A 14,825-nucleotide genomic window follows, 5' to 3' on the forward strand; every position below is an offset into this window, starting at 1 on the left:
GTCTCCTGACTCTAGTTAATTGAGGTTTCTTAATTTTTTGCAGTTCTTTGGCTGGCCTAAAAATTAAATTAACATAACACAGATTAATTAACAGGAGAAAAGCAGATCTAATAATGTGTATACAGAAATCTCATAAAAAATATGAGACTCAAATAAGTGACCAAAGCAGGCTGTGTTTTAGACAAGGAAACAATAAATTTGTGAAGAATATATAAGGCAAAGGGGCTTTGGGTTCTGGTTATCAAATTAGTGAATAATTAACATTTTTTTTTTTTACACAGTTTCTTGGCTCTAAATTTTTTTTTGTTTACTTTCTTGTTCTAATGATGCCTTCTACTCTCCTGGTATAGGAAGGGTTATTTTCTTTCTTCCTTCCTTCCTTCCTTTCTTTCTTTCACCTAAGAACAGTTGCTATTTTATTTTTATTTTTTAAATAACTCAATGAATTTTATTACATTTATAGGTGTATAACAATCATCACAACCAAATTTTATAGCATTTCTGTCCCAAACCCTCAGTACATCCCCCCCAACCTGTCTCATTTGGAAACCATAAGTTTTTCAAAGTCTGTGAGTCACTATCTGTTCTGCAAAGAAGTTTATTGTGTCCCTTTTTCAGATACCACATGTAGGTGATAACAGTTGATGTTGGTGTCTCATTGTCTGACTGACTTCACTTAGCACGGTAATTTCTACGTCCATCCATGACGCTGCAAAAGCCATTATTTCTTTCCTTTCAATGGCTGAGTAATATTCCACTGTGTATATGTAGCACATCTTCTTGATCCATTCCTCTGTCGATGGACATTAAGGTTGTTTCCATGTCTTGGCTATTGCAAATAGTGCTGCAGTGAACATTGGAGTAGATGTGTCTTTTCGAGTCACGGTTTTCTCTGGATAGATGCCCAGAAGTGGGATTGCTGGATCAAAGGGTAATTCTATCTTTAGTTTTCTGAGGAATCTCCATAATGTTTTCCACAGCAGTTGCAGCAATTTACATTCCAACCAACAGTGTAATAGAGTATGAAGTGTTATTTTTACATGAGAGATTTATGTCTCGCTTTTGGGGGGGCTATGATTGAAAGGTCTTCCTTGCACTGGCTCTTTCTTAAGAACCGAAATACTCAGTAAGTCAATGTGATATATTTTCATGTGGCGTATTCTGCCCACCTTCAAAACATTGCAATTATATAGATTTGGATATAAAAATTCATATTTCAAACTATATAAACAACTTTTCAGGATAATCCCTATCCTGGCCTTCCCTCAGGTCTGCCTCCTACCCCTATACAGAATAAGTGCTAATGTTATAATCACTGTTTTTACTTCTGCCAGTTTCTTGAGCCTATTTTGGGGAGTGGGTCTAAAATGAAGAGGTGGCCTTTGATGGTTTAAGAAATATTTATAAAATTTTAAGTAATGAAGCTTTGTAAGCATGTGCAGATGTGAAATATGATACTATTCTGTTTACTAGTATGTGTAAAAATTAAGGAAAATTACTCAAATGACTCAGATACTTTTAAGACAAAAAATTAAAGAACACACTTCTAAAGTAATTTAGACCAAGGCAATCTTGTTGCTGCTACTTTCTTTTTTTGAATAATGTAATCTAACAGAATCAAGTTACTAGGATAAGTTTTAAAATTTCAGCTGGTGACATTCTATTCTTCACTGGTGAACAGAAGAAGCAAGACAGACACTGCCAAAGTTTTAGGTAATTGAGTTAGGGTCAAAAGACTCAGGGCAACTCTAATTATGTTGCAGTTTTTTTTTTTTTTTTAATTCCTTTCTCTACTGCAAGTACCTGATAAGGTAGTGAAAGAGTTTTTAATACATTTATCCATGAGTGAGTCTGGTAGGTGCCTCTAGCCATTTTGTTATTTTATTAACTACTTGAATACTAAGTATGTAAATGTTAGAAGCCTCTTTATTCCAAAAGCTTCTATGACATTGCCTCAAAAAATAAATCTGAACATCATCATGTTTGTCTCATATTCATTTTAAAACCAGTATTTGTTAGAATCCACATCTTTCTTGTCTCCACACAACCAATATTTAACTTAATGCAACTCTAAATATAGACCAGATACTGAATAAAGTAGAATTTAGCATTTATCTTTAGTTTGATCAAAGAATAGCAGGCAATTAAACTATAACAAGAAAACTCTTTAGTTGAGATGAAGGTGTTGAAGTCTTACTTATCACTTGACAGAGATGTTTTATTGTCTTACCATTTTAATAGTTGAAATATTTGCAGTTTTATAAAAATGTGCTTCATAAAAAGAATAGATTGTGACAGTGAGTTAGTTGTTTTTGAGCGATTTATAAAAGTAACTTTCTTTGAAATTCTACTAGGCACGTTTATCTCTCTCTTTGGCCACACCCGTGACATAGAAAAGTTCTTAGGCCAAGGATTGAATCTGAGCCACAGCTGCAATGTATGACATAATGCAGGGTCTTTAACCCACTTTGCCTGGCTAAGGATCGAACTAGCACTTCCATAGATTCCCCAGCCACTCCACTCGGGTTCTTGATCCAGTGTGCTACAGAAGGAATCCCACAATTTTTTTCTTTTGAAACAAATAAGAGTCTTCCTTGCAATATATCCAGGAAAATTTCTTATTTGCTAAATAATTAATTAAAAAAACAATGAGTGGGAGTTCCCATAGTGGCACAGTGGTTAACAAATCGACTTGGAACCATGAGGTTCAATTCCTGGCCTTGCTCAGTGGGTCAAGGATCTAGTGTTGCTGTGAGCTGTGGTGTAGGTTGTAGATGTGGCTTGGATCCTGCGTTAATGTGGCTCTGGAGTAGGCCAGCGGCTACAGCTCTGATTAGACCCCTAGCCTGGGAACCTCCATATGCTCGGGAGTGACACAACAAAAGGCAAAAAGACAAAAAAAAACCAGTGAGTGCCTTTGATATGTCAGATATCATGTTTTAATTGCATCGTGATTATACTGGACCAGAGGATTGAAGGCTTTGAATAAAGATGCTAAGTATCAGAGTTTCCTGGTGGCCTAGCACTTAAGGATTTGGCATTGTCACTGCTGTGGCTTGGGTTTGATCCCTGGCCCTGGAACTTTTGCATGCCACAGGCATGGCCAAAAAAATAAAATAGATCCCAAGTGCTCAGGAACAAGGTCAATAACACTTCCTTAGGAGGTTTCTTATAATTAAATGTTTAATGTTAGCAAATATATATATCATAGGTATAATGCATATTGATAAAATACAAAGTAAACAGTAACGCTTGGTTAACTTTTTAAAAAAGTTATATTCATGCTTGCCAGTTAGTCAATTTCCTAAACTAATGACATATTATTTTTAAATGTTTAAAATTAAAAAAAAATTATCTTATTTTTAAAATGATGGAAAAGAAATGAGGAAGGAAAATAATAGAGGAAGAAATGATTTGGGGTAGTTTTTAATATGTATTGAATTTTTACATAGTAATTAATGAAAATGTAAACTTAATGAAATAACATAAAATATTTATGAAAAAAATGTTTTATTTATACCACTCCTAATTTAGAATGTTATTTCCTTTATTCAGAAGTCTTGAGCAGCAACTTTTTACTTGAAAGAACAAAATATTCTTTCCTTTTTGATTTTTATCCTAATTGTCAGGGGCTTTGTTTTAGACAGTATTTAAAGACCAAATTTGGTTCTTAACTAAGAGAAGAGCATCATGGATTAACACCTTCCAGAGGCTCACAAGTTAGGAATGTTTGTGAAACCTGTTTCCATGTCATTCTTTATGTTCTATTTATTGGGGACAAATTTTGGGGAATCTTCCCATGTTTAGTGTCAACTTAAAAAAAAAAAACACACAACCTAGAAGTTGAGAGTTAAGTTTTTCGGGGGGGCAAAATGAGAACTGTAGCCTGGGAGGCAGCATTTCAGATAATTCTGAAATACTGCTCTAAAGAGGCAGGCAGAAATGTCAGTATATATGTAATTTTGGTGAAGGGGGAGGTACATGCACACATTTTACAGAAGTTTGCTGCTTGTCTCCTGAAGGTTACTATTAGTCACAAGGAGCAGATGTCACCATGAAGGATTTTAGTGCTTTTCTAGATAAGAGGAGATGCAAGAATCGGGCTCATAAAATCTTCTCCTGAAAATATCTTCTCCTGAAGACCTATTCTGCCAGTTTTCCCAGAGCACAGAGTGCTTTAGGCCTGATCTCCACCCTGAGCTCCTTTCAGGGGTGTAGAGGGGCAGCATCTGCAGCAGCTCATGATTCACCCTGTGTAGAGGCAGATGGCAAGTTCCAAACTCCAGTTCACAGTGGAAACCACATTGGTGTTTTTTTGGTTGCTGCATCTCTGCTCATGGTAGTGAAGGGGCGTTGAATATGTCACTCCAAAATAAGCCTTTTTAGCATGTTTACAAAAAATTAATCAGTCAATCTAAGAAAGTTATGTAATTGAGCACGATTGAGGATTATAACCCAGGAATGGCCTCTCAGACAGCTTGGAGAACCCTTCTGCTTATCAGAGGTTGGAACACAGTTACTTATGTTTTTGAAACAGAGGACTGTGCCTTAACTGATATATTATAGACAGTTTATGTAATCTCCATTTACACATTCAAAGAGCAGTGGGTCATGAGCAATCATGACTCCATACAAGATTAAGAAGGAAGGTTATTTCCTAGGGAGTTGTGACCCCTGATGAGATTAGGAAGGAATATTTCCTAAGGATGTCTGGCTAATGCAGATGCACAATAAACACTAAAGGGGAGGGAATTTTCTCATCTTAATATAAATTATAAATTTGATTTTATTGAGTATACTAATCATTTTAGGCTGTGTATTAAAAGCAAGCAATCAAAAAAAACAGGTAAAGAATCTCTGAAAAGTCAGTACAAGTAATATGCATTTATAAGGGAAATCTCCACTTGTAAGTGTACCTTTCCGTCTGCACTAGGAAGATGAGGGTAACTAAATTTTTAGAAATGCTTTTTGTTGTTGTTGTTGCTGTTTAGGGCCACACCTGGGGCATATGGAAGTTCCAGGCTAGGGGTCTAATCAAAGCCGCAACTACTGGCCTACCCCACAGCAATGCAGGATCCCAGCCAGCCGTGTCTGCAACCTACACCACAGCACATGTTGACCACAGCTCATAGCAACGCCAGAGCCCTGACCCACTGAGTGAAGCCATGTATTTAACTGCATCCTCATGGATACTAGTCAGATTTGTCGGAGTGCCACAATGGAAACTCCTCTAGAAACACTTTTCAATGGAGAAGAGGATTTAAATATTCATTGCAATTATACCCTTGTTTACTGTGCTTCTCCTGAAAATCTGGCTTTCACTTGCCCAACATTTTCTATTACTATTATTATTATTTTAATCTCTAGCTGAAGATTCTATTTAAGATGATAGCCTAGACTAGTTTAAGGAATTAGTTTTTTTCTGGTTATCTGGCTTGTATACAGGAGGCATACATGTTACGCAATTTCCATGTATTCTACTCCTGTTAATCTGTCATTTGCTACTGAGGAGTTTCGGCCAAGAACCTGAAAGTGACACTGATAGCACCACTGGCCTTAACCTAGCCTAAACAAAGATTGGGACTTGAATCCATGTGCCGGGACTTGAACACAGCCTAAATCCAGACTGGGTCTTGAAGCCATGGTTTTAAATTAGAATCACTCACGAGATATCTGGACTCACTGAGGTTCAGGCTCTTCGTCCCTCCATGCAGAAGGACTTCAGCAAGAGACAAAGTGATAGGCAAGAATAGATTTATTAAGATAGGACTCTTGTGAGAGATGCAAGCAGGCAGGCACAGAAGCTGTGCCCCCAGAATCAGGTGGGCTACAGTTTTGTTTTGTTTTTTTTTTTCCCCTGTCTTTTAGCCTTTTCTTAGGGCCAGTCCCTCAGCATATGGAGGTTCCCAGGCTAGGGGTCTAATTGGAGCTGTAGCCAGTGGGCTACACCACAGCCACAGCAATGCAGGATCCGAGCCGCATCTGCGACATATACCACAGCTCATGGCAACACCAGATCCTTAACCCACTGAGCAAGGCCAGAGATTGAACCCCGCAACCTATTCGGATTCGTTAACCACTGAGTCATGACGGGAACTCCAGGTGGGCTACAGTTTTATCATCTACGGGCAGTGGGATCGGGAAAAGATGACCTCTTCCTTTCTGGGAGTAGTAGCTCTTCTTTGGTATCTGGTCAGGTGTGTATTCAAATCAGCAGAAGGGTGATCCTCAAACTCCTGCCCTTGATCTGAATCTGAATGCAGGCCTCATCCCATCCCCCACCCATGACCTGAGGCAATTCTCATACCTCCATTAGTCAAGAAAGCATGCCCTGTACTCATGGCTTTTTGAGCAATACATTAAGTTACAGTGATCTCCCAACATCCTCTGGATTTCCCTCTCTATCTAAAGTCCTTTACTGGGACTTCTACAAATACCTGTGCCTGCTCCATCCCTATCAAAAGGGTAAAGTAAAATTCTTTCCCCCTCAATAGTGGGTTAGCTGAACTTTTCTTTCTTTCTTCCTTCCTCCTGTGGCTGAAATTCAGCTTATGTGCTGAATTGAAATGCAGAGACAGGGTTTTGGGTAAAGGAGAGAAAAAATAGCTTTATTGCTTTGCCAGATAAAGGAGGCCACTGCAGGCTAATGCCTTAAATACTGTACTGGCTTTGGAAGGGGTTAGGAGGTGGTTTCACATCTTGGGGAGTGGAATAAGGATTAGGGCCATAGATAAGGATCAGGGTAGAGGCAAGCTTGCATTGTTTCTCAAAGCTAGTGTTTAGTGACCCTAGGACTTGTTCTACTTGTCCCTCTTCCCATAATGAAGAATGCTACATCAAATAGTTCTTCCTTTTGTTGGGGTTTTAGTTCTACAGAAAGGCTCAAATACATTGTTTTGTGTATTCTTTGAGGAGGAACCAGGACCCTGCCCAAGGCTTCACTATTTTCTCTTGACTACTCCTCCCTGGTCTCTGCATCCTCTCCTTCCCTGATTAGCAACTGCCCTTTGGAACTCTGGAAGGTCTTAGAGGCTGAGGCTTATTTGCTAAAAATAAGACTTGGAGGACACAGAAAGGCTTGGGTGCCTAGGAGCCCCATAGGACACCAGCTCACATATAAGGTGTAAGGCTGAGAGACACGCAAGTGTAGAAATACTGCTTCTGGGATTTTTTTTTTTTCAACATTCAATAACACATAAAATGTTATTCAGTTAATATTTTTCTTAACTTTAGAATGATTCAGTCTCTTTTAAAAATCACCCTCTAAGCAATTGTAAGGGTGGAAAAAATTTCCCTTCCACTCTTGTAGGTTATTTGGCTGATATAATAATCACATTGATATAGAACAGATTAACAGAAGAAAAGCAAACAGAAGTATAAATGGGAGAAACACAGTTAAGGTGGTTAACTCTCCTCTGAAATGGCAGAAGCCCTCACCTTAAATACCATCTTCAATTAAACACACAAAAAGATATTGGGATAGAAAGTCAGTTATGGGGAGTTACCAAGAGAAGCTCAGTAAACCAGGTTAAAGTTGATAGGCAGATTTAAATTGTCATCTGCATGATAAGAGTTTCTAGAGATATGATAATCTCCTTCTTCCTGGTACACCCAGGAAGAATTCCTTACAAATGGAGATTTCCCTGTACCTGTAAATGTCTCTTAAAAAAGGATAATGTTGACTCAATTTTCAGAGCTTCTCCTGTATATGCAGTTTCTTAAAATAATCAGCCTAAAATAATCCTTATGCCAGAGACATATTTAAGGATGGCAAATTCTGCTCCCCTACACAATCACAAATTTAAAATAGTAGGTTTGAGGAATCAGTCATGTTTTATAAAAATTTAGGTTAAGACTTCTCTATATATGCATTTAAAGTATAATTTTTACAAATTGTGGACTACCAAAATTCTCTCATGTGTCATTTGCTGCTCCTACTATACTATCAGCTGTACTAGATATAATAGACATGGAAAATTTAGAACAAGTAAAATAAGACTTTTTAAAAAAATCTCTATACCCTATAAATTCAACCACTTGTAATTATCCCTATACTCCATTATTAATCTCGATTATGATTATTCATTTCTTGAGAAGGAAAATGCTTTTCTCTGTCCTCTTAGATTTACTAATCAAGGTCTTTGAAATTAAACTGACGAAGAATTCCCATTGTGGTTCAGGGGTAATAAACCAAACTAGTATCCATAACAATGTGGGTTCCATCCCTGGCCTCACTCTGTGGGTTAAGGATCTGACTTTTTTGCAAGCTGCAGTGATGCAGCTCAGATCTGGAGTTGCTGTTGGTGTAGGCCAGCAGCTGCAGTTCTGAATCGACCCCTAGCCTGGGACCTTCCATATGCCTCAGGTGCAGCCCTAAAAAAAATAAAAATAAAAATAACATTGACCAAAAAATAAATAAAAATAATAAAAATCCAGATTAATAGGAGAAAAGAATGAAACATTTTCAGATGCATATGAGAACAAACAAAAGAAGTTGGTCCCTAAACAGCTAAAAATGAGGATTTATGCACCTTACTTAATTAGGAAGTGAAACCAAAACACTTCTGACTTGAATCCAGCCTAAACCCCTATGGGGACTTGAACTCGCAATTTTTTTTTTTTTTTAAATTGGAATCATTCACCTGGTATCTGGACTTACTGAGGCCCAGGTTCTTTGTATCTCAGCACAGACAAAGTGCTTGGCAAGAAATAGATTTATTAAGACAATTGAGAGAGAAGGCTCTGCCCCAAGGATTAGGTGGGCTACAATTTTATAATCCAAGGAAAGTGAGGAATGGGAAAAGACTGCCTTCTTCATTCTTCAAGTAAATGTCAGGCTTACATCATTAACTCCTCCTTCTTATCAGGTAAGAAAGTATTTGACCCTATGAGATCAAACTAGGGCTGTCACAGGGTGCTTATTAAAATTAGCAGCAGGGTGGTAACATATGCTGAAATATGTTAAATCATCTCAGGTTTCCGTAGGATGAGGGTCTCCTCCTTTGGGAGGTTACCTTTCCCTAAATTCTTGTCCTTGATCCTAAGGATCATTATCATGCAGATCTTGAATGCAGGGTTCATTTTATCTTTGGCCTAATGACCTAAGGCATATATCTTGCTTTTATTCATGGTTTTAAATAAAACTGTTCTGATGGCTTCCTTGGGCAATTATTAGTTTACAGTGGTCTCCCAAAGTTTCCTAGGTTTCCCTCTCTATCTATGGTCCTCTACTGGGACCTCTAAAACTACCTGTGTAACTCTCTTACCCTGTGCCTATCAGAAAGAGGAAGAAAATGCTTCTGTGGGAACAATGAGTGAGTTTCTAGAGAGAAAAATTAAGTTTGGGATAATGTATGTTTATGCAAGGACTCGTGGTTTTTTTCTCCTTCTTTTCCACCTTTTTCCACCAGAGAAGAGATTCTTGGCAGCTTCACTTGCAAAAGTTTCTGTTTTTAGTAAGATAACAGAAGCTCCAAAAAGGCTTCTTTCTGTATATGTTCAATCTCTAATGTCTTGAAAATATTCTATATATGAACTCTGAGAGTCTGAGTGAATCCTTACACTTTAGAAGTTTAAACTTTTTTCCCATGATTTGACCCTAAAACTGTCTTATAAGGGATCTAAAAATCAGAGAATACTAGAGTTGTTACTGAACTCAGGATCAGCTGTTCACAAAAGCCAGTACTTGAGAGAAAAGTGTTGGTTGGAAAAGGAAAGGTTGTTTTATTAAGGAGGATGGAAACCTGGGGAGAAGGTGGATTTGTGTCCAAAAATCAACTCTAAAGATTCTGCATGAAAAGAAAATTTTTAAAGGGAAAAAAAGGGAAGTTCATTGCAGTTAATCATTTGAGGAAGGGGTCAGAGTCTTTGTTATTTTCCAGTGTGTGCAGACTTTCTTCTGATTGATTGGTGGTGAGGTAACAGGGTAGTGCTCAACATGAACTTTCCATCGTCCACCTGGGAGGTGGGGGCCTTAGCTTCTGCAGAAGAACTCAAAGCTATTGTTATCTATATCCCTTGAGGAAGAACCAGGACCCTACTTTATCGCTTCTGTGTTTCTTTTTTTTTTTGTCTTTTTCTCCTTTTAGGGCCACACGTGCCTGCGGCATGTGGGCGTTCCCAGTTTAGGGGTCTAATCGGAGCTATAGCTGCTGGCCTATGCCAGAGCCACAGCTATGCCAGATCTGAGCCACGTCTGCTACCTACAACCACAGCTCACGGCAACACCAGATCCTTAACCCACTGAGGGAGGCCAGGGATGGAACCCACAGCCTCATGGTTCCTAGTCGGATTCATTTCCACTGAGACACAACGGGAACTCCCACTGCTGTGTTTCTTGATTGCTACTCTTTTGTCTCTGCATCCCCTCATTTTTCTGATTAGCAATCTTTTGAATCTGCCCTTTGGAACTCAATGAAGGTCAAGGAGGCTGAATGAAACCTATTTCCTGCAAACTAGAAACAGGGCACACAGAAAGGATTTGTACCCAAGATGGTCCCACAGGATCCTGCTCAGTTTCAGAGTCACAAAGTTATTGTGTTCCAGAAAGGTTGTACTTGCAAAATCCCATCAATAGAGATTTTTCACTTTCTTACCTTTGAACACTTTATAACCAATAAAAATGGAAAAACCAAAACAAACAAAACAGAAACAAAAACAATAACAAAAAAGTTGTATTTTTTTGGCAATATTTGTGACTACTGGAAAAGAAAGAGCTGAAATAATTCCTTTTACTGCTACAAGGAAACTCTTCTCAAAAATTGTAGTTTTTTAGAGTCCTGAAGAATGAAGAAACAAGATAAAACAATTCTTATTTAGAAACTTGGAAACCTAAGTCATTTTATTGATGTCAGCAGACTACTTGGAGACAAGGAAGACTTTCAAAATGCTTCATAATAGACAATCTTATGTGAGACATATAATAAGAGTACAGATGATCTATTGCTTTTTTTTTTCCTTTCTTTTATTTACCCCCTTTCTTTTTCATTTGTTTTTCAATTGACCAACATTAATCCAATAAATTTTAATTGCTTGAAACATCATCAAAAAAAAAAAAAAAGCTGAGGTGGGGACAGAGTGAAGGAATTGAGTGTTAATTAGTCTTCTCAATGAAAAGTAAAAATTTCCAAATCTTCATGATGGGAGATAGTTTCAGAACTTGGAGAAAGCCTCCTATAGAAGTTAGGTTCCTACCCTCCCACAGGGACTGGGAGATAAATGTTCTGCCTTCCTTGATTATTGCATTTCAAATGGATGATTCCCAGTTCCTGGAATAAGAGTCCTGGGTTATAAAACTGGTAAAGCTGTTTTAGCTGGGAGAAGATTGACCTCTCAAAGGGGCAGAGAAAGTATTTACAATTGCAAGTTTTCTAAAGTAAATGCTCTAAGAAAATGGAGGTCAGATTCCTACAAATTCAGGAAGCTTATTGTCCACAGGTTAATCAAGCCAAAGGGAACATTAAGTCCATCTTGAGTTCTTTTTTTTTTTTTTCCCCTTATAGGACCGTGCACAAAATCTGAATGAACGGCGAACCACCACCACCACCCTCACAGTGGATGTTCTGGATGGAGATGATTTGGGTCCAATGTTTCTTCCTTGTGTCCTCGTGCCAAACACTCGAGATTGTCGCCCACTCACCTATCAAGCTGCCATACCTGAGTTGAGAACTCCAGTAAGTGTATTCTCATTTTTCCTCTTTGCTTATACCTACCTGACCCCAGTAAGATATATTCAAGTATTTTGAACACATATTCAGGGAAAATAGCAAAGCTCAAGTATGGGTGTTGAAAAATTTTTATGTCCAAAACCATTTGGAGACAGACAGTAGGGTCAAATTTTTGGTCACAATGCATAATTAATTATATCATTTACAAAATTGAAAATATGTCATGAAGCAATACTCCATTTCACTCTCTTTATTATATTTTATTTTTATGTATAAATCTTAACAAAATTCAGCTGCCAGCTTATGGTGGGAAACACCAAGAAATTACTCCAGTATTTCCTTAAATTCACATGTAAATATGCAGCCCTAAGTCACAAAACACAGGTCAACACGATATACTCTTTTGTCTCTTAGAATCTAAAAATATTATTGGAGATTATTCTGGGCTGTTTGAAGATGGGAGCTGATGAATCCTGAATGCAAATATTTATTTCTTAAAGATGTATTTTAAAGAAACATAAAGTTGAGACCTGAGTATATATTTTTTACACCTGATTCTGCATCTGTTTTTTTAAATGCTAATAAATCTGTACATATCTGTCAGCCCGGAATTCACACCTTAGACCAACCTGGATGATAAATGTACATATCTAAGAATAAAAATTATAAGGCTAATAGATATCCTACTTAGGCTAAAATATTAATTTTTCTTTTAAAGTAAAAAAATAATTCTTTTTTAAAGCAGTCAGATTCTTAGGGGTCAACTATTTGATTAATGTATTTGTTATTCCTCTGGAAAGCATTCACCTTTCTGGGTTAGTAACTTGGCTCGTGATGTCAAAATTTCTTGCAAGGTATTTGAAATTTTTTCGCAAACATTTCAGAACTATGATTTGTGGGACCCGCTCTACATGTGAGATTTTTTAAAGAATAAAACAAATTCCTTCTCCTAATGGAAGTTATGTTTCATTCTAATCACTTCAAAGAAGTTTTTAATCCAATATTTTACCAATTACTTTATCCAGTATTTTATCTGCTAGCTTTACTAGCAGCAGCTCTTCATTGCTTGGAAATTACTTTTGTGAATGCTGGCATAAATGATCACTGGTCTAGTTGGCTTGCATGAGCAAAATAAGCTGGGAAAAAAGAATAAATATTGTGATGGAGACTGAATGAAGAAAATGATATAAAATTTCAGCTAAATGAATAATTTTACAGACAAAAAGGCTAATGTAGAGCTTGTCTAGACAAACATTCATAGATTACCTGTTACATGTCATGATATTATTTTGTTGAATATCAGTGAGAAGACAATGATATTCTTTGAAAGGCTTAATTGAAATCATGAGGAAAAATAATATTTATATCAACTTATTTTTCCAAGTTAATTTATGTAGCTGGTGTACCTGTGAGATCTCAAGAGAAGGGAAATACTGATACAATAAGACTAAAATCAATGAACCAGTGTGATGAATGTTTAATAGTACTTGATGTACTGAGAGGATGGAGGTTACAGCTTGAGAAGCAGACTGTATTGACTTTATGAGAGATTTTTGAGCATCATTTCCTCTCTGCTCCAGATTGCAGACTAAGCATCTCTCTCATTCCTATGAAGTTTGGTGTTAGAGACAAAGCCATGCTCCAGATTCGGGGTAATAATGTAAATAACAGTAATGACTAATGATTGTTTAGATTGTTCAGTTTGGCATGAGCTGTGCTAAACTCTACAAAAATATCAACTGAAGTCCTTTTGGATAGTTACTACTATTACGGTCACTTTATAGATGAGATCACTGAGGTATAGAGTTTAGGTAACTCACCCTTATTTCAAACAAATAAAAAGTAAAAAGCAAACAAGTAAAAAGTATTTTCTTTTAAAACCATGCATCTTGAATTAAATGTCATACTATAAATTCCAGAATGATCAAACTTTATGCTTCATCATCGTTTTTAACAGGTCAACTTATTCTTTAACATTCTGTGAAACAAAGAGAATTTAAGTGTTGCAGATTTAGATAATTATGACAAGTTTTTATTCATCAAACATATTTTTATTGCCATGTAGAAAAACAATTAAATATGTTTACTTGAAAAATTAGGCACTTGTTTTGATTATCAGCCATTGTATAACACTTTAAATCACAATCTTTAAATTTGTTCTTAAAACTGCAATTCTAGCAGACTTGAGGAAATACCTTATCCTTGCTTCACACAGTATCAACTAGGGCACTTTACCTGGATACCCCTTTCAAAATGATTAATTTAGCAATTTGATTCTGGCAGTAGGCTCTAGCTTAACAAGGGCTGCGAGCTGAAGGCTTCATTTCCACTCTATGGAGGTCTTTCCTAGGGTCTTTGGGCTTCCTCATAGCAAAGCATTGGGTTCTAAGAACAAATTTCCCTAGAGATTAGACAAATGTTTTATGAACTGGCCTTGTAATTCGCAGTGTCACTTCTGCTCCAGATTCAAGAAGGAGAAGTATATGCCATCTCCTGATGGGAGGAGTGTAGAACATACAGGGAAGGAAATTTATTGTGGCAATCACAGGAAAAGAAAATAGGCTGTGGTACTGGCATCAGTTTCCATGTGCTCATTTACATGCTGTTTTGGATCCCATCTGGATCACTAGGATTAAGAAGTAGAGTAGTTAAAATTTCACATTCTAACATTCATATGCTATGTTTATGTCTCTCTTTCATTTTATTATTATTTTTTTCTTTTTTTACTTTGCTATTTCCATATTTTGCTAAAATTTCTAGAAGTTTCAATAAATAAGATCTTATATTCAGAACAAGAGAACTAACCATTTATGTCAGCTAAACAGTACATGATGGCTCTAATTACATATTTGCTGATCCATTTCTGAATGGATTTTTCAAATCTTGAAGGCTTTGACATCTGTTCACCTGCTGGGTTGGTATGAAATTTTCCACCAATTACCTCACTGGTATTCTTGACTTGGAAAACCATTCTAGTTCTACTACAATGCATGCAGAATGTATCAGCGCAGAAAAAAACTTTAAAAGGTAGTCTAATACAGGGTTTAACCCATGAACTAAGATATCATAAAAATAATATTACACAAATCCAATAAAAACCTGGTGTCTCAGGGATACTAAAGCAATTTGTAGTCCTGTGCTATTTATTGTGTATTTACT

At 36.9% G+C, this 14,825-nt stretch overlaps 1 protein-coding gene across 7 annotated transcripts in view; it reads left to right on the top strand.

The window, feature by feature from the left end:
- The window catches only part of PCDH15 (protocadherin related 15), a 734,454-nt gene that overhangs the window by 326,107 nt on the left and 393,522 nt on the right, over positions 1-14,825 (top strand). For all 7 annotated transcript variants that reach the window (XM_047760762.1, XM_047760764.1, XM_047760769.1 and 4 more), the window contains one exon: positions 11,502-11,672. In XM_047760762.1, coding sequence (XP_047616718.1) covers positions 11,502-11,672 — 171 coding nt within the window. The remainder of the gene's footprint in view (positions 1-11,501; positions 11,673-14,825) is intronic.

The sequence above is a fragment of the Phacochoerus africanus genome, chromosome 15, assembly GCF_016906955.1.
Source record: "Phacochoerus africanus isolate WHEZ1 chromosome 15, ROS_Pafr_v1, whole genome shotgun sequence".
Taxonomy (NCBI): Eukaryota; Metazoa; Chordata; class Mammalia; order Artiodactyla; family Suidae; genus Phacochoerus; species Phacochoerus africanus.